Source organism: Rosa rugosa, chromosome 4, assembly GCF_958449725.1.
Source record: "Rosa rugosa chromosome 4, drRosRugo1.1, whole genome shotgun sequence".
In the NCBI taxonomy this organism is placed as follows: domain Eukaryota; kingdom Viridiplantae; phylum Streptophyta; class Magnoliopsida; order Rosales; family Rosaceae; genus Rosa; species Rosa rugosa.
This window is the reverse complement of record NC_084823.1, coordinates 19,899,864-19,918,948: the sequence shown is the minus strand read 5'-3', so window position 1 is coordinate 19,918,948 and position 19,085 is coordinate 19,899,864. Positions and strand designations below refer to the sequence as shown.

General features: G+C 39.3%; 1 protein-coding gene and 1 long non-coding RNA gene across 9 annotated transcripts; both read right to left on the bottom strand.

Moving 5' to 3' along the window:
- Window positions 1-1,389: 1,389 nt before the first annotated feature.
- On the bottom strand, window positions 1,390-4,855 carry LOC133707163 (increased DNA methylation 1-like). 8 transcript variants are annotated; one of them, XR_009844961.1, is made up of 6 exons: window positions 4,052-4,855; window positions 3,689-3,759; window positions 3,150-3,566; window positions 1,999-2,038; window positions 1,816-1,869; window positions 1,390-1,637 (listed from the first exon to the last, which is right to left on the bottom strand). XR_009844961.1 is itself a non-coding variant. In XM_062132720.1 (6 exons), exons 1-6 carry the CDS (start codon window positions 4,687-4,689, stop codon window positions 1,618-1,620), a joined length of 891 nt encoding a protein of 296 aa, XP_061988704.1. In that variant the 5' UTR covers window positions 4,690-4,855; the 3' UTR covers window positions 1,390-1,617. The 8 variants fall into 8 exon arrangements, 4 of the variants coding, with proteins under 4 accessions (XP_061988704.1, XP_061988705.1, XP_061988706.1 ...); XR_009844962.1 differs by lacking the exon at window positions 3,689-3,759 and having other exon boundaries at window positions 3,150-3,190; window positions 3,499-3,566; window positions 4,052-4,190; XM_062132720.1 differs by having other exon boundaries at window positions 3,499-3,566.
- Window positions 4,856-13,424: 8,569 nt separating this feature from the next.
- LOC133706532 (uncharacterized) lies at window positions 13,425-13,917 on the bottom strand. The gene is made up of 2 exons (XR_009844588.1): window positions 13,770-13,917; window positions 13,425-13,670 (listed from the first exon to the last, which is right to left on the bottom strand). It is a non-coding gene; the product is annotated as an uncharacterized LOC133706532 (long non-coding RNA).
- Window positions 13,918-19,085: the final 5,168 nt, after the last annotated feature.

Sequence of the window (19,085 nt, the reverse complement as noted above, 5' to 3'; positions counted from 1 at the left end):
GAGTATATATTCGATCGATGACTTATAAGGAACCAAAGAATTACTTGAGTCATATTTCAAAAAAGAAAAAAAAAATTACTTTATGTTGTGCAACGCATTTGAATGTAACCATCGCCATCTGCATGGGCTTTCACGATACATTAGTTGTTGATGGATGATACAACATGCAATACAAGATGCAAAGTAGTGGCTAACTAACTTCCAATGTTCAAACTTATGGTATCTTACTGGATGGCCTTAGTAATTACCAACAACTAGATATCGCAATGGAACAGTTTAGAGAGTTGGAAGGCATGAAGTTGGATATAGATATTTTATTATATACAATATTCTTATTGAAGGTTTGGGTAAGGCTGGAAGAGTTGAATCTGCTAGGGAAATGTTTTGCAGTTTATCATCAAAAGGACTTCAACCCAATGTCAGGACATATAATATAATGATTAATGGCTTTGTAGTTGGGGACTTGGGCCCACTATATTAGTTGAAGCAGCAAAGTTTCTCAAATAAATGGAAGATAAATGTTGTTCTCCAGATCAATGCACCCATAACAAAATTATCCAAGGTCTTATTAATAACGATGAGACATTAGGGGCTATGGGACTAATGTATCTACTACGAAATGGTGGAGAGGGGTTTCTCCGCAGATGTATCTACTACGAAATTGGTAGTTGGTTTACTATCTAAAGAAATGTATATCCTGCTTTGCTGCCATTGTTAACAAATTCGTTTTGAAGTTAATTTGGATCTTTGAAACAGAAGAACTTTCTCATTATTACAGGGAAATTGGAAAGGCTGCACCTTGACTACTGTGGATGTACCATGTATGTTATTTGGTACATAATCTCATTGCTATTGACCTATTGTACAGTACTAGCTAGATTTGTTGGCTATGAGTACGAGTGAAACATTGTAAGCTGCCAGTAGCATGCTCCGACATCGAGAATTTACAAATTCGAGCTATGAAAGTGAGCTGATTGATTTTATTGAAAAGAAAAGCCCCATGAGAAAGTCTAAACCAGTGCGGATTTTTTTTTTTTTTTTTTTTGAAGTATTAGCTCTGAAGACTTCATTTTCCAGTTAATTGTGAGTTTTAACTTGAAATTCCACACTGCACCGGTTCTGTTGAAATTGTGCTACAGCAGAATTGGTAGCTTTTCAGAAGAGCCAATACAAATATACAATACAATGCAAAAGCAGAATTGGTAGCTTGTAACTGGTGAATGTGCTTAAGTTTTCCTCTGGTTGGAAAACAAATTAAAACTAAAGGCCATGCTGCTAGTCTGCTAAATAATTTTCCATCAATTCATTTCCACCATCTACATATATGTGTGAGGGAAAGGCATTTCAATCCCATGCTTACCATTAAATTTATATTGCACTCTTCAACTAGAACAAAACATTTACAATATTGAAATTCATCAAGGAATCAAGCCATCTGTAGCATCCAAAGAATGCCAGTAATGTTAAAGAATTTGGGGCGCATAGAGCTTATATAAATACAAGTAGTTAATGCTCAACAGTAAACAAGTTAATCCTCAACAGTAAAACCCTTTGCACGACAGCAGAGATATAACTTGACAAGAAGACATCCAGAAGGCTTGAAGGCAGCTCTTATGCTTACAAGGATTTCATATATCCTGTCAAGATTGAAAACAAGAGAGGTTTAAGAACAGTAAGAAAACGTAAGCTGAGACTGAGGAACTCTAGCTATAATTCAGCAAATAACATAATAAATTTAAGCCAGTCTAAGAGTCTTATACACAACATTAAGATAAGACAATCAGAATAGAAAACACTAGAATTAGGCAAGCTAACCAACGGCAGTTGCTTCCCATGATCCTACATTATTACATCCCATCTCTTCACAAGCTACACAACAAATTTGGACAGGATAGCTTCACTCGTAAAATGTGGGTGGCAAACTCGATGAAAATAAAGGACAGAATGCTTAGGAACCAAAAGATCTGAAGTTTACAGTACTCTAAATTTAGGACGTACCCATGATGCTGACTTTCTTCAAGTTATTAGGAGTCAATTCCTGCAGATTAACAAAGAATATATACCTCAATATCTGAATCGGTGCACTGAATATGCTCAAGATAGGAGCCCAGGTAACATTTATTTGAACATATGATTTTCAAGAACTCATGTATCACTATTTACTCAATAGTTTCTTAACTTTCAGAGGTCATTTACAAAACGCCTACCAATTCACTTTAGCACATTCTGACAACACAATTTATCAAATAACAACAAGGGCTCAAAATCTACAATGGACAGACTTAATACACCTATGATGACAGTAGCAACATTATTGGTGTTTCTTTGACAGGGTGCATGCTGAAATAAGGGCATCAATTCACTTTTGCACATTCTGACAACACAATTTATCAAATGACAACAGGGGCTTAAAATCTACAATGGACAGACTTAATACACCTATGATGACAGTAGCAACATTATTGGTGTTTCTTTGACAGGGTGCATGCTGAAATAAGGGTATGCACTTACTCAAATGGACATGCCCATAAACAGGTTAAGTAATTACATGATTGCAATCACCATGTCAGTAGCATCATTAATAACATCATTAGTAAAATCCACCAAATGGGCCTTTTGTTTTGTTGTTTTGGATTTACTATATAAATAGGAAAACTAAAACACTAAGGAGTCCAAACACTAATTAAACAGGGCAAATTCAGAGGAATTATTGAGCACTGAACTTTCAAGAACAAAAAAATAAAAATAAAACCAATAAAACCAATAAAATCCACTACAAAATCTCATATCTACTAAGAAAAGAGTTGGATTTTTGACTCAAAGAACCAAAGGGATTGATCTATTTAACCGAAACGAACTACAGCTTATCAACTTGTGAAAACAAAGGTTTCTATTGTTTTCTAGTAAGTGCTGTTTTAAGTACTAAGATGTAAAGCAGACTCTTACCGACTAGCTTTTGGTAAGTGAACCTAAGGTAGTACTGTGTCAATGGTCTATCAGAAATGATGTGAAAGTAATGCAGCATTAGGCATGAACAGTGGCATGTCACAAACTATCTCAAATCCGAGTGTCCAATGAACATAAAAAGGACTTGCTCACATTCTTGTTCAAAATATGGGTGCAATGGAACACATACGCAACATCCCTACCATTGTGAGTGTCAATTCTACAAAGACTTCATGAACACATTCTGCCAAAAGAGATATCATGTTACACTATCTGCAACCAATTGAACCTTTAACAAGTCACCTGCTTCTAACTAACAAAGGGATTGACTATAATAGACATCTATTTAGCCGAAATGAACTGCAGCTTATCAACTTGTGAAAACAAAGGTTTCTATTGTGAAAGTAATGTAAAAGTAATGCAGCATTAAGCATGAACGTTGGCATGTCACAAAATATCTCAAATCCTAGTGTCTAAGGAACAGAAAAAGGATTTGCACACATTCTTGTTAAAAAAATGGGTTCAATGGAACATATATGCAAACATCCCTACCATTGTGAATGTCAATTCTACAAAGACTCGTGAACACATTCCGCCTAAACAAATATCAAGTTCACTATCTGCAAAACAGAAAATCATAAAAAGTTAGAAAAGTAAACAGGGGAATTTCAGAGACATTATTGAATACTAAACTTTCAAGAATAAAAATAAAATAAAAAACACAAGAAAATCTCATATCTACTGAGAAAAGAGGAGTTGGAGTTTTGACTCAAACAGCCAAAGAGGAACCCAGAAGGTGACCAAAATGAGGCGCTGCAAGGCAGGAACTAACGAAAAGTTAGTGTGGGATGAGGAAAGGGTTACAAGACCAAAGAATGATCTTAAACTCCTGGTATTAGGAAACTCGAGGTTTGTCAATCAACCACATCACAATGACACTATTGGGTGCTTCAAGAGTATTTTATGGCACATAACAGTGTCCTTAAAATCCAAGAACTCATGATGAGCACTGAGTTCTGATATCTCAGCCTCACTCATCATTGAAAACCCAATTGAACTACTAGTCCATGTATTGAGTGCACTTTGCGCAGAAGGCAAGACTAACCTCTCAATGCCGAATTCCATGAGCCGATTTTCGAGCTCATTCATCAAAATCCTGCACATCCCAAGTCTCCTAAACTGAGGCCTAGTCGCCACGAGTGGCACTTCAGCCACTCCCTTATTGATCCTCACCGTGGCGGCACCGATCATCTCCTCATGACCATCAACATCATCTCTCCTCTCCAAAACCACAGTGTAAAACCCTCTCAAGTTCAACTCGGAATCGGATTCCAAGTCGAAGACAATGTCCTCAGCAATATCTCTGTTGGTGTAGGGGTCTTTGGAAGGCTCGAAACACTCGTGGATGGCATTGAGAGCGGAGTGGAGCTTGGTGCAGTAATAAGATTCAATTCGCATGTGAGATTTCAAAAGCCTCCATGTCAGGTTATTGCTCACGGGAATGGGTGTCCCCAAAATCCGGTTGATCCCAGAAATCTTGGATCTTTCATCTTTTAAGACATCATTGATGTTTCTTGTTTTCGATCCTTTTCTTGATCTGGATTGGATTTGGGGTCGGGTTCTGTTTGACGACGCCGTTTCGCTCTCCCAACACCGGACTGATTCTTCTTCAGGGAAGCGTGAGGGTTTCACGGTAGACGACGATGAGGAGGAAGCCATAGCAGAGGCTCGCTTCCGCTTCATGATTGATCGATCTCGATTAGGGTTTTTGATCGATGTGGGTCTCGATCTTAGGGCTTAATTCAGCGGAAAGTTTGATCAGAGAAGAGAAATTTGTTGAACAAAGAGAGAGAGAGAGAGAGAGAGAGTGAAGAAACAAAGAAAGTCAAGAGAAACAAAGAAATGATTTGCAGGTAGAGGAGAGAAAGTGAAGACAGAGCAAATGCAGGTATAGGTTTTATACAACAGGTTCCAACGGATACTTTCTGACTGATTGACACGTGGCCTTTTTCTGCTTGCTGCCCACGAAATCATGACAGTTGGCACTCCCTCCACTAGAAACGAATACTGCGTTTAAATCATCATCCTAAGTTCCTAACCCTTCATGTTCCACTAAAAAAAAAGAAAAAAAAAAAAAAAGAGATAAATCTAGGAATACAAGATTTCGGTCTAGCCTCGATCGAATTACAACGTAGAAAGTTAGGAACAAAATAATAGAGGAAGCTGAAGACTGACAAATGAAGGTAGGGTTAATAAAAACCTCTGAAGGTAGGGTTAATAAAAATCTCTATATCAGAACTTTAAAAATGGAGATATCGAAAATATTGGGGATATCCTGAAAAAGATATATTTTTCAAAAGAGTAAACTTCAACTTCATCTTTTTGTAAATTACATATAAATACATATAAATTTCAATTTCATCTGCACTAAAAAAGAGACTCTATGTGGTTGAAAAGTCGCTCGTTAGTCTACGAAAGTACAATAATCAAACCAAAACATATGACCGATATAGTAGGAATTGCAATGATGAACATGATAGTCATAGATCTCTTTAGAGTTGTTGATTGTTTCCCCTATAAGGAGATAATAAAGATGAATCCAACTAGATGATTGATCATGTAATTCTCCATATCGATTATATCCATAAGCGTCATAGCCAGATTGATTGTTGCCTTCATGAGATTGATTTGAGGTCTCACTGCGCTCTGTGTCTAAACTAATATAGTCAAAACTTAAGGAAATTGAAGAAACATCATATGGTTTCTCCTCATCCAGATTCACCTTGAGAGGATTTCTCCTTACACAGATTCGCCTTGAGGGAATTTCTCCTCACCCAGATTCGCCTTGAGGAGGTCTCTCCTCACATAGATTTGCATTCAGAGAATTACTTCTCACCCAGAATCGCCTTGAGGGGATTTCTCCTCATCGAGATTCGCCTTGAGGAGATTTTGCTTCACCCAAATCTGCCTTCAGAGGTTTCACTTCAATGTATTTTTTTCTAAATAGGTTAATTTGCCTCTTTATTTGGCCATATGAAACTTACACTAGTGTACATGAGACGTGGGATAGAAACTCCATCATAATTGATGATGTAGTTGCGCATTTCGTTGCGCATGAGTTTGTTGAGTAAGATGATATCGAACCACGCTCCATTGATGAATGAATGCCGACGTAGAGAAATTTGGCCTAAATGGAAAGATGCGATCCAGGTTAAGTTGGATTCTCTAACGAAAAGGAAGGTTTTTCGAGCCAGTGATGCCAACACCTCCTAACATAAAACCTATTAACTAATGGGTCTTCGTTAGAAAGCGTAGTGAGAAAAAGAGATGCTAATCTCGCCTTATGGTGCAAGACTTCTCATAAAACGCCCTGGAATCGACTACGATGAGACATATTCTCTCGTAATGGATGTCATTGCACTCCACTACCCTGTCAGTTTGGTAGTTTCCGAATAACTGAACATACAGCTTATAAATGTGGTCACTACGTATCTCTATGAGGATCTAGATACGGAATATACATGAAGGTTCATGGTGAACTTCATTTACCCAAGTCAAGTGGCTCTAGACCACGGAGCGCGTTTACAATAAGGTTGAAACGCTCACTAAGATGACCACTAGATTGGGAAGGGATATGCCCACGCGTTTCCATAACAAGTTTCGGATTCTATCGCGGTTCATGTTGGACATGATCTTCATTAGAAGCCCTTAAAGAGTTAAGGGAAACCGTTGAACACTTGAAATCCGATTTTGAGATGAAGGATTATGGAAGGACACAATTATGTCTTGGTTTGGAACTTGAGCATCGTGTTGATAGATGCTTAGGCATTTTGACAAGGTCAAACCTTCAAGCACCCCCATGATCGCCCGTAGTCTTGATCCTGAAAAAGATCCCCTTCGTTCGAAGGATGATGACGAAGATGCGCTAGGAAGGGATATGCCCACGCGTTTCCATAACAAGTTTCGGATTCTATCGCGGTTCATGTTGGACATGATCTTCATTAGAAGCCCTTAAAGAGTTAAGAGAAACCGTTGAACACTTGAAATCCAATTTTGAGATGAAGGATTATGGGAGAACACGATTATGTCTTGGTTTGGAACTTGAGCATTGTGTTGATAGATGCTTAGGCATTTTGACAAGGTCAAACCTTCAAGCACCCCCATGATCGCCCGTAGTCTTGATCCTGAAAAAGATCCCCTTCGTTCGAAGGATGATGACGAAGATGCGCTAGGGGCAGAAATGCCCTAGTTAAGTACAATAGGCGCATTTTTGTACCTAGCTCAATGCACAAGACCAGACATCTCATTTACCATGAACTTGTTAGCTAAGATATAGCTCAGCCCCAACGCGACACCGTTAGATTGGTATAAAAGATATCCTTCAGTACTTGAGATGTACGATTGATATAGGCTTGTTCTATCCCTACAGAGAGACAATGGATTCAAACCCATCACACACCAGGAACGCCGCCAACACTGGCCTGCGTCCATTATCCCCATCCCAAAACGACATGTGTTTTGGAAGGTTTTGCTGATATTGGGTATCTCTCTGACCCATACAAATGTCATTCCCAAACTGGTTAATTGTTCACCATGGGTAAAGACAGTGATATCTTAGAGGTCTACAGAAATAGTCCCTAGTCGCTATATCTTCGAACAATGCAGAGATCATTGCTCTTCACGAAGTGGTTCGTGAATGTATATGGATTGGATCCATAATTACGCATGTTCGAAAAGTTGTGGTTTGAAGTCTACCACAAATGAGCCTACATAGATGAAGCAAGACTACATCAAAAGCGACAACACCAAGGATAATCAGTGACAACATACTCTCCTCAAGATCAAAGTGAACTAGGTTCAATCTGAGGACAGTGTGGCCGGCTTGCTCACTAAGTCATTGCCTAAATTCCACTTTCGAGAAACATGCATCGTTTGCGGAAATTATCTGAACTCCCATGATCGTAGTCATCAGGGGGAGACGCAGACATCAGGGGGAGATGTCTACATGTTCATCTCGAAACGTGAAGGGTGTGTTGTGCTCTTTTCCCCCTTCGACCGAGGTTATTTTTGTCCCACTGGGTTTTTGTTACTCGGCAAGGTTTTTAACGAGGCAACGAGAGAAGCACCGCGTTTGGGCAACACAAGGGGGAGTGTTTAAGGAAATCTCTTTTCTGTGTTTGGCCCAAACTCTAGGTTACTTGACCTAATGGTAATATGGTTAAATTAGAAGGATCTAGATTCCTATTCAATGTACGATTACTTTCCTTGTATGATTGAGATTCTATGCATTGTAATCCTGTATATAAATAGGCCCTTATTATCAATGAGAATACACAGCAAATTCCTCTCAATTTCAGTTTCTCTAAAACAATAAATTATTTCTATATGAGGATAAGATAGTCAATACACTATATCATATTTGAAAAACTTGCAATACCTCCCGTGAAAAAAGGAGAAGCTTCCCTAAAATTAGGAGAGGTTTTTTAATTTAAAAAAATAAAAGTCAATTGACATGTGCGGAGCTCATGTTAAGGGGCTAGTATATATAATAAGATTATATATATACCCTCCTTGATACTTGCGAGCAAGCATAATTGTTTCCTTACCCAACTTGTTTGGGTCCGCGCAATCTCAGCCATATATGCAGCTGCCATCTTCCCTCTTGCACATACTTGGTAATCAAACAAACAAATCACCATATTTAATTATCAAATATCTTGATAATTAATAGTAAATCAATGAATATCCAGATTTGCCTCAAGATTACTTAATCTCCAAGTAGGCTTTATTTAGCCTTTAAACAATATATTTCGAACTTGTCGAAAATATATCGCTTGAGCCACAGATATTGGCCCGGATTTCTTCAAATTCCGCTTGTCAGGAAAAAATGTTAATTTTGGGTTCAAACACGAACCATACTGGTATGCAAGATAAATTTCAATTTTTTTTTTTTAAAATAGGTATTGAATTGTTCAATTCCTATTACAACCAAATGTATTTTTTGCTGTATTTTTTCGAAACAATCCAAAATTCCATAATCAAATTGTATTCCACAAGTCTAATACGCACGAGTGAGTTTCACATTTCACTGGAGCTCTTGGCAAACAGTGAGTCGACAAAAAAAGACAGTACATTTCCAGAAAAAAGGTAGCAAAGGTATAAGTCATTCACTAATGAAAACAAAAAGAGATACGACTTTAAGCATCTTAAGCTGGGAGAGTTCTATTCTTCGCTGTTTTCCTACTAGCCAGCTTAGTCTCGGCCTGCAAAACCACAGACTATATAAGATGAAATGTCCAATTTAGGAGATAAAATACACAAGTTAGACAATAAATGGCTACATACAACCTAAAAGTCCATAGAAATAGACTGTAACTTTATAAAAAAATTAAAAAATAATAAAATAAAAACTTGTTCCAAAGGTAATTTGTGTGGCGAGACTATTGCAAATACATATTAGATTCGAGTTGGAGAACATTTCAAATGACTCATTGTATACTGTTATTTGAAATTAATTTCAAATGTATGGCATCTGCTCATGGCACAACCAATCTATCCAATTTTGAACTCAGAGGTCAGTGCCTCTGGCTTTGCAGGCTGATTTATGACTGCAAAACAATAAACTACTAGATTTTCATGAACACTCTATAACTGAACTCATACTAATTTCTTTCAGAAACAAAACAAACACTTGATTAAACTACATTTACTTACACTTGGTATTGTTGTTTGGCTATCTCAAATACTTGACGTGCAAAACCCGGTACAAAATCTTTTAAGAACTTGAAAACAGAACACAAATCAGAGAATCAATGGGCTAAGATACTGTTTTTATTGAGAATTTCAGCTCTTGTTCATGCCAACCTTTGTTTGCAATGATCGTTGCTTGGGTTATATTGGATTCAAATCATCATTTTACGTCCTGTGTTTTCTACATTATTGTTGGAGGTAACTGGTATACCCTAAATTTGGATTTATGCTTTTTCTGTCTTTCATTGCAGGATTTGAAATGTGGTGTGAGCGTCTCCTAGGAAATTTCATCCTTGCTTTTCACCTTTTATCCTCTCTTGGAATATGATTAGTGTTTGCTATGATGCAGTTACAGAAAGCACTATAAAATCCTTGCATGTAAATCCACCACAAAATTGATGCGGTCATAGAAGTTCCGTTGGAATGAAGGGCCGTTCAATGTTGCAAGGAACTGTTGTCTTGCACTATATATAACAAGATTCTGCTATTGTTATTCATATAAACTTCGCATAATCCACATTATATGCCAAATAGAAGGGAGCTAGATAGCTAATATAAAAACAATAAGTTATTCTATGTGCATCTATTTTTGGTGAAATTGCTAAATGCTGATACTGTCACACTTAACTTCGTTTCAATAATCTACATACCAGCATAGCAGTTAATATACCACCCGCAGATGCTGTGAGCAGCATAGGCCAATGCAGATGCCGCCATGATGGTTTTGATGGTTCAGTCGCCTGTTCCACAACCAGCATCTCCTGTTCAACAACCGGCATCACCTGTTCGACAACTGGCATTGAGCATCGGCATATGGGACAGAACTGACTATTCGCAAGCCATTGGACAATGCAATCTTCGTGATAAAGATGTGAGCAGGACAAGTGAATAATCATCAGCTGACCACGATCAATCCCTTCTTCTAAACCCTCAAAGTGATCAAGGCTCTCCTTACAAATGACACATTGTTGTTGTCTGACAGTACGTATCTTCCAAACTATCAATTCACACTTTCTCAAAACACTCGAGTTGATAGGCCATGCACCTATCACTGATCATTTGATGAAATAAGGTGACATCCATTATGTGGCAAGCAATAGGCCAGTCGGGGTTGTCAGCCAGTTCAACCGCCGTAAATACTTTATCAATGATAGGTGGTTGCTCAAATTCTGGGAGTCTCATTTCAGTAAGAACTTTAGCCAGCTTCTCTGTATACTTTTGCCTTTCGGATGGGAATTCAGGGAGTCCGACAACAATTTCTTCGTCCCCTAAATTGCATATATCATGAATGGCAATGTCTGTAGTAGCATCACCCCAGTAGATCCGGTCATCATGGCGTGCGTGATTCTGATCACCCGCCAGTTGCTTTGGACTACAAAGTCGAGGGATACATCTTTTCTTTGAAACACATTGCTAACAAAATACATCTTGGTGGACATGCTTGAAAAACTGGTATTAATAGGGAGCATCAGTAACCTAGTAGTTGCAAGCATCAAACGAGTTCATAAATAAAGGACTGCTAATTTCAAACCCCTCCCCTCCCAGTTCTGTTTTAGATTTACCCAATATAATTTACATACTTATACATGATTAATGATTGTAGTCATAGTTCTAAATCTATGATCAAGTGGCTGATAAGAATTTGATCAGTTTGCGGAGACACAGACAGGATACAAAGTTCTTGGTCATACTTTATCCTAGATGCATGATTTTATCCCTTTGTAGTTCGATCCTAGAGGATAGTTTTTCTAATTAATACTGGTAGTTTCAATCGAACAGAAAGAAAAATCAGGCTCAGGAGACATAGCTAAATAGCTAATACTTACTTGAAACTTTTATTAGGGTAACACAAAAGATCGGGGAGAGCAGCCGGCGACGTCTGCGTTCTGAGAATTAGGGGAACGTGATTTTTTTTTTCTTTTCTTTTTCTTTTTTGGGGTCGATTAATGTGGAGGCAAAACCCAAAAATTAAAATAAACTAGAATGGTCGGTCACCCGAACATTAAAACACAACTCAAATTACAATTCTGGGCCGGAGGCAGGCCCGACAACTGAATAAAAGATTATGTATAAAAAGCCTTAAACGAATTCAGATTTTACTTCCAATTAGGAAAAGGATTGGCTTAGTATAAAAGGGACTCTTTTTTTGAGAGAAAGTATAAAAGGGACTCAAACATTCAGAAAATATAACTAATTTTTACAGTCGAAAGCTCGTGTGCTATTATTGCCGCTCCTTTATCGATCCTCGATCGTTTAGATGCCGCAGATTACCGACTCTGTAAGTATTGTTTGCCTCTTTTCTTTATTTCCATTACTTCCAATTCATCCATGTTTGTTGAAACTCTATTTTAGACTCCAAGTTTGAAAACCCGTTTTTTTTTTTTTTTCCTTGAATTCCCTTGTATAGGAGGAAGTGAAGCATGATACGTGTTTGGCAAACGCTTCCTATCCATGGTGTAATAGTTGTTCCAGATATGAGGTTTATTTCATTGGCTCCTCCTCAGGATAAATGTTTATGCATAAAAATATTACGAGACTCTATTCTATTCAGAACAAAAAAAATAAAAAAACCGAAGCTGGAACTTTTTCTTTGATATGTATATAGGAAGCTGGAGAAACAGGATGTCTGAACCTGTTCTGTTACATGAGCTGTAGCACACTATGCTTTCCAGCAATGCTGCAGCTCACTAGCTCACTATGCTTTCCAGCAATGCTGCTGCAGCTCACTAGCTCACTATGCTTTCCAGCAATGCTGCAGCTGGAATATACTAATATTGACAGAGGTGTATATGTAAGCTTTCTAGCTGTAATACATAGGGGTGGCTGAAAATGCCGGACCTGCCGAAACCAGCCGGAAACCGGCCGAACCACCGCTGTCGGCGCCGACGGAAGTGGTAGCCGGAGGTGCGGTACGGCTGAACCGAACCGTATGGACATTTTCGGCTCGGTAGCGGTTCAAGCAAACCAAATCTTCGGTTCAAACCGAACCGGCTGAGAGAAGGAGTTATTCAAAAAATGGATTATATCTCTCCATTTGCAAAACTCGAACCCTCAACCTGTGAAGCCCAGATTGTAAGTTACGCCACTTTCCACTGGGCTACAACGTTACATATTGTCTTACCCTTAGAATTTTATTTTTATACTAGTTTAACTGAAAACAATACTTTGAGATGCCTCCTCGAGAACCACAACTCCTTTACTTTTTCTTTTTCTCTTTCCTTGTTGACTCATTGCCTTCTTCTTCGACTAGGTCTCAAGTCTCCAGCTCCTCTTCTCCTCTGTCTCACTCTCTCTCATCTCCTCCACCCACTGCCCCCCCCACCCTCTTCTCCGCCTCCTCCTCTCTCTGCTCCTCCGCCCACTGCTCTCCCTCTCTCTCATATCCCAGCTCCTCTTCTCTGCCTCCCTCTCTCATCTCCAAATTGTTTTGGTCTAATGGAGGACAGAGGAACTAGATCTGTTTTCTCTCTCCTTCGACACCCACTTCCGGTCACCACCGTGACTCACCTCCACCATCACGGACCTCACCGACCTCCGACGATTGGTGTCCCAAAATACCAACCGATACCGACTGTTTACCTCGGTAAACCGAGGTTTCGGTAACCGAACTTCCGGCACGGTACCGGTTTCAATTCTGACGAAACCGAAGATCTTCGGTCGGTATTCGGCTGACCCCAAAAATGTCGGCAACCGTGCCGCAGCCAGCCCTAGTAATACACACAGTGTAATCATGGTATGAGCTCTATAAGAGCATGATTGTAATTCAGTTGTATGAGTGCTTGAATACAGAAATACATTACCAGATTTGACATGGTATCAGAGCAGTTTGCTCTTGAGACCGATACCCATATCTAGAAATCTAAATTACCCATACCCATATTCCGCTGCCAGAATTGCCAAGAGAAGAGCTCTGTTCTTCATCTTAACCAAGCACCAGAAACTCTTAGCCATTCCAATACCTTCAACAGAAGAACCTTGTTTCTTCATCTTGACCAATACCCAGAGAACTCTGTTCTTCATCTTAACCAAGCACCAGAAACTCTTAGCCATACCAATACCTTCAACAGAAGAACCTTGTTTCTTCATCTTGACCAATACCCAGAAAATATATCCATATCAGAAACAATACCAATACCAAAGAACTTTTGTTCTTCCCCATATCCTTATTCCAAAAATCAAGCACAAACTCACACCCATAAAACCAAGAACAGGTTCTGTTCTTCTGTTCTTCTTTTGTTCTTCCCCATATCCATATTCCCAGAAAATATCAAGAACAAATTTTTTTTTTTTTTTTTTTTTTTGTTCTTCAGTACTCAGTACCCATATCAATACCAAATTCTATCCCATACCAAACTCAGAAAAAAAATCAAACTACCTTGATTCCTTTCAGACCACTAGGTACGTGAACATCACCAACCTCAAGGGTGGTAAAGTTGGGTTCGGTACTGAAGATAAGTCTCTGAAGTTATCCGACCACCTCATACAATATCACACCCAAACTAGCGGTGCAGTCCCACATCCAAGCCGACCGTACTGTACCACCTCCATTCCCACCAACGAAACCCGATCTGCAGCATCTCCGGTCGAACCGCGCCTTCCACTCCACCGCAGCAGCAGCTCCACCTCAAAGGTAAATTAGATTAGAAATTTTATCCTTGTAACGTTGAGCTTACTCGCTCAACCACATAGGTCCACCCAATTAATGTGGTGTCTAGGCTGATTGGATACGAGAAGTGCTAGCAAAGGGTCTCGTCCCCTGCTAAACAAGTGAGCTGAGCTCCGCCAAAATCGTTCCTCTACTACCTGGCTACATTAAAAGGAGTTACCGACAGGTTGTGCGATAGGCAACACCCAAGGATTCGATTTCTCTTCTCTTTACTTAGTAAGTACTCCAAAAGATGATATCTGACGCAAAGTACGAAGGATCTGCCATTCATACTCAATACCGACCACCACATGTTCGTAATTCCCAGTCTTCGCCATCTGCCTACTCTTGGAAAGCACCAACTCCAGGACCTATGAAATGCACTCATTGTAAGTCTTTGAAGCATACTGTGGATAATTGTTTTCAATTGAAAGGTTATCCAGAATGGTGGGATGAGCATGTTGCCCGTCGTAAGGAAACCCAAGCAAAAGAGGCAAAAGAATATCGGCCCAAAGGCAAACCTAAGGCGACCCTTCCAATTGCCTCACCAGCTACGGAAAAACCTACTGAAGGTGATTACACTGGTGCCCCTGCCTTCACTTTCATGACTAATTCAGGTACACTGAGTTCCTCTCTGTCTAGTGTTTCTGACTTTAATTGGAAAGATATGTGGATAATTGATTCAGGTGCAACAGACCATATGACTAATGACTCTAGAAACCTTCAAAATTTGACCCCCGTTCACCGATCTGGCGTAACCAATGCAAATGGTGTTTCCTATCCTATTACTAGTGCTGGATCTGTCATTTTGACAGATTCTATTACACTTGATACTGTTTTACATGTGCCATCATTATCACATAACCTTTTATCTGTCAAACAGATAACTAAACAATTCTATTGTTGTGTGATTCTTTACCCATGGTGTTGTATATTTCAAGACATCCTAACAGGGGAAATCATTGGGCGTGGTATTGAGAAGGGGGGATTGTACTACATGGAAATGACATCTGCTGGTAATCGTCGTGTAAGTGAGGTGAATCAAGTTCAAAAGCATTCGTCTACTGAAGCAGAGATCTGGTTGTGGCATAAAAGATTGGGACATCCATCCTTTGGTTATCTTCAAACTCTACTACCTTCATTGTTTAAGCATCATAAAGCATCAGACTTTAAATGTGATACTTGTATTTTGGGCAAGAGTCACCGTGTGAACTATCCTTTGAGTTCTACTAAAAGTATTGCACCTTTTGATTTAGTTCACTCTGATGTTTGGGGCCCAGGCCCAGCAGCCCCCTCTGGTATGAAATGGTTTATTCTCTTCGTTGATGATTGCACCCGAATGAGCTGGATCTATTTAATGAGACATAAGAGTGAAGTGTTCACTGTGTTTCAGACCTTTCATGCCATGATCCATACCCAGTTTCAAACTCCCATTAAAGTTTTCCGCTCAGATAATGGTGGAGAATATGTCACACATACCTTCCGCCAATATCTCAACACTCATGGAATCATACACCAGACCACCTGTCCTTATACACCTCAGCAGAATGGTGTGGCGGAACGCAAGAACCGCCACATTCTTGAAGTTGCTTGATCTATGTTGCTTGGAGCTCATATGCCAGAGTATTTATGGGGTGATGCCATCCTTACTACTGCCTACCTCATAAATCGACTTCCCACACAAGCTCTCTAAACCTCTCTTGGGGAAAATAGTCCACCACCAAAAACACCTATCCAAGCCTTGTCCAAACACTTACCTTTACCACCTACCCATGCCCTTGATCCAAAGATTTTTGGTTGTGTAGCTTATGTACATATCCATCGAAACCAGAGAACTAAGTTGGAGGCTTGTGCTGAAAAGTGTGTCTTCATTGGTTATGCTTCTACTCAAAAGGGATATCGGTGCTTTAATCCCATCACTAAACGGACATATGTTACTATGGATGTCACGTTCTGTGAACATGATCTCTATTTTGCCCCGAAGACTCCTCTTCAGGGGGAGAATCGTGATGTAGAAGAGCAGAGCCTTCAGATATATCTTGTCCTTTCGAGATAATAGACAATTAAGTACATAGTGACAAATTACCAACTGCAGGCGCAGATTCACCAGATTCTGCGATAATTGAGAGTAACAATCACTCACCAGTATCAGAACATGATACAGACGACACCCTCCCCCCTTCTACTACTACATCAACTCCAATGCCCCTTCAGGATGATCCAGAGGTAATTACTGACCCTGCCTTTCAATCCCATGATAATACAAATGTTGAACATTCCCCTGAAATAGGACCAAGTAACACCACCAGCGTGTACCAATTGCCATTTCGAAAAAATAGAGGTCAACCAAAGGCTCAATATGAACCAGATCCTAAAGCCAAGGCCAAATATCCCATAAGCAATTACATGTCATCCCATAGGTTATCCAAGTCATATGCGTCTTTTGTATTTCATTTATCTGCTATTGTCATTCCAAATAAAGTGCAGGATGCTCTAGCAGATCCTAAGTGGACTAAAGCTATGGAAGATGAAATGGAAGCTTTGCAAAAGAATCACACATGGGAACTAGTGCCAAAACCCGCAGGGAAAAGAACAGTAGGGTGCAGATGGATCTATACATTGAAGTACGCAGCTGATGGTACACTGGATAGATACAAAGCCAGGTTGGTTGCAAAAGGGTATACTCAGACATATGGTATTGATTATCAAGAAACTTTTGCACCAGTGGCCAAGATGAATACCGTTTGAGTACTATTGTCATTAGCGACTAACCTAGACTGGCCTCTGAAGCAGTTTGATGTAAAGAATGCCTTCCTACATGGAGACTTGAAGGAAGAAGTCTACATGGATCTACCTCCTGGCTATTCTCTACCTTCACAAGCAGGAATGGTGTGTAAGTTGAAAAAGTCCCTTTATGGACTAAAACAGTCCCCCAGGGCATGGTTTGGAAGATTCAGCCAATCTATGAAACAGTTTGGTTACAAACAAAGCAACTCTGACCATACACTGTTTCTGAAGCACAGGAAAGATAAACTTACTGCACTTATCATTTATGTTGATGATATGATTGTGACAGGTAATGACCCAGAAGAAGTCAAGAAACTAGAAGCACATCTATCATCTGTTTTTGAGATGAAAGATCTTGGAGGACTGAAATACTTCTTGGGAATTGAGGTGGCTAGATCAAAAGAAGGCATTTCCCTATCTCAAAGGAAGTATGTGGTTGACTTACTCATAGAGACCGGTTTACTAGCATGTCAACCAGCAGATACACCGATGGAGCAAAATCACAAATTAGCAGAATATCCAGACCAAGTGCCTACTAACAAAGAGAGATATCAAAGGTTAGTAGGCAAGCTCATTTATCTCTCACATACACGACCTGATATTGCATATGCTGTAAGCGTTGTAAGTCAATTCATGCATGCACCAAGTGAAGATCACATGCACGCGGTACATAGAATTCTGAGGTATTTGAAGACAAATCCAGGTAAAGGGATCATGTTTTCCAAGAATAACCACACAGACATAGCATGATATACAGATGCAGATTGGGCTGGTTCTATCACGGATAGAAAGTCTACTTCAGGTTACTTTACATTTGTGGGAGGTAACTTAGTCACATGGAGAAGCAAGAAGCAAAAAGTGGTCGCTAGATCCAGTGCAGAAGCTGAGTATAGAGGAATGGCTCATGGAGTCTGTGAAATGTTATGGCTTCGTCATCTAATGAAGGACTTGGGATTCAAACCCAAGCATGCTATGAATTTGTGTTGTGACAATAAAGCAGCCATTGATATAGCACACAATCCAGTTCAACATGATAGAACAAAACATGTTGAAGTGGATCGACATTTCATCAAAGAGAAGTTGGAGTCAGAAACCATTAACATACCACATGTGCGTACTGAAGATCAACTTGCAGATATCCTGACCAAAGCAGTTTCTGGAAAAGTGTTCCACAGCTCACTAGACAAGTTGGGTATGCGAGACATCTATTCCCCAACTTGAGGGGGAGTGTTACATGAGCTGTAGCACACTATGCTTTCCAGCAATGCTACAGCTCACTATGCTTTCCAGCAATGCTGCAGCTGGAATATACTAATATTGACAGAGGTGTATATGTAAGCTTTCTAGCTGTAATACACACAGTGTAATCATGGTATGAGCTCTATAAGAGCATGATTGTAATTCAGTTGTATGAGTGCTTGAATACAGAAATACATGACCAGATTTGACATGTTCTTCTATATATAGCGGTCACGAATTTAGAGGAATGCAATTTCATAATCCAAAAAGTGTTTGAATTCTACAGAATCTTAAATCTCAAAGTGGATGAAAAAATTCTCATCTTCTTCGTCAACAGGATTCAAATGAGAAGAATATGTCAAGGTGACGTGACTGAACTCTAGAATTATACATGATTCATCGCTTTACTCTACATGCACAAGAAAGAGATCAAGTTCTATGGTTCCTATAACTGCAAGATATCAATCAAATTAAAAATTGTTTAGTCATCTAAATTTTGCAAAACATAGATAGTTATCCTATAAAAACGAGTTCGTTGCATGATTTGGCTAATTATATTACTAAACAGTTGACCAAAAGAATGGATGTTTCTCACAAGTGTTTAACCTTTTGGTTTTTGTTATTATAATGGTACATATGGTGCGGCTGGTATGTTCATTCCAAGTATATCGGCTCTCTTTACTGTGTCATCAGTACCAGTTAAAATAATGGTTATTTT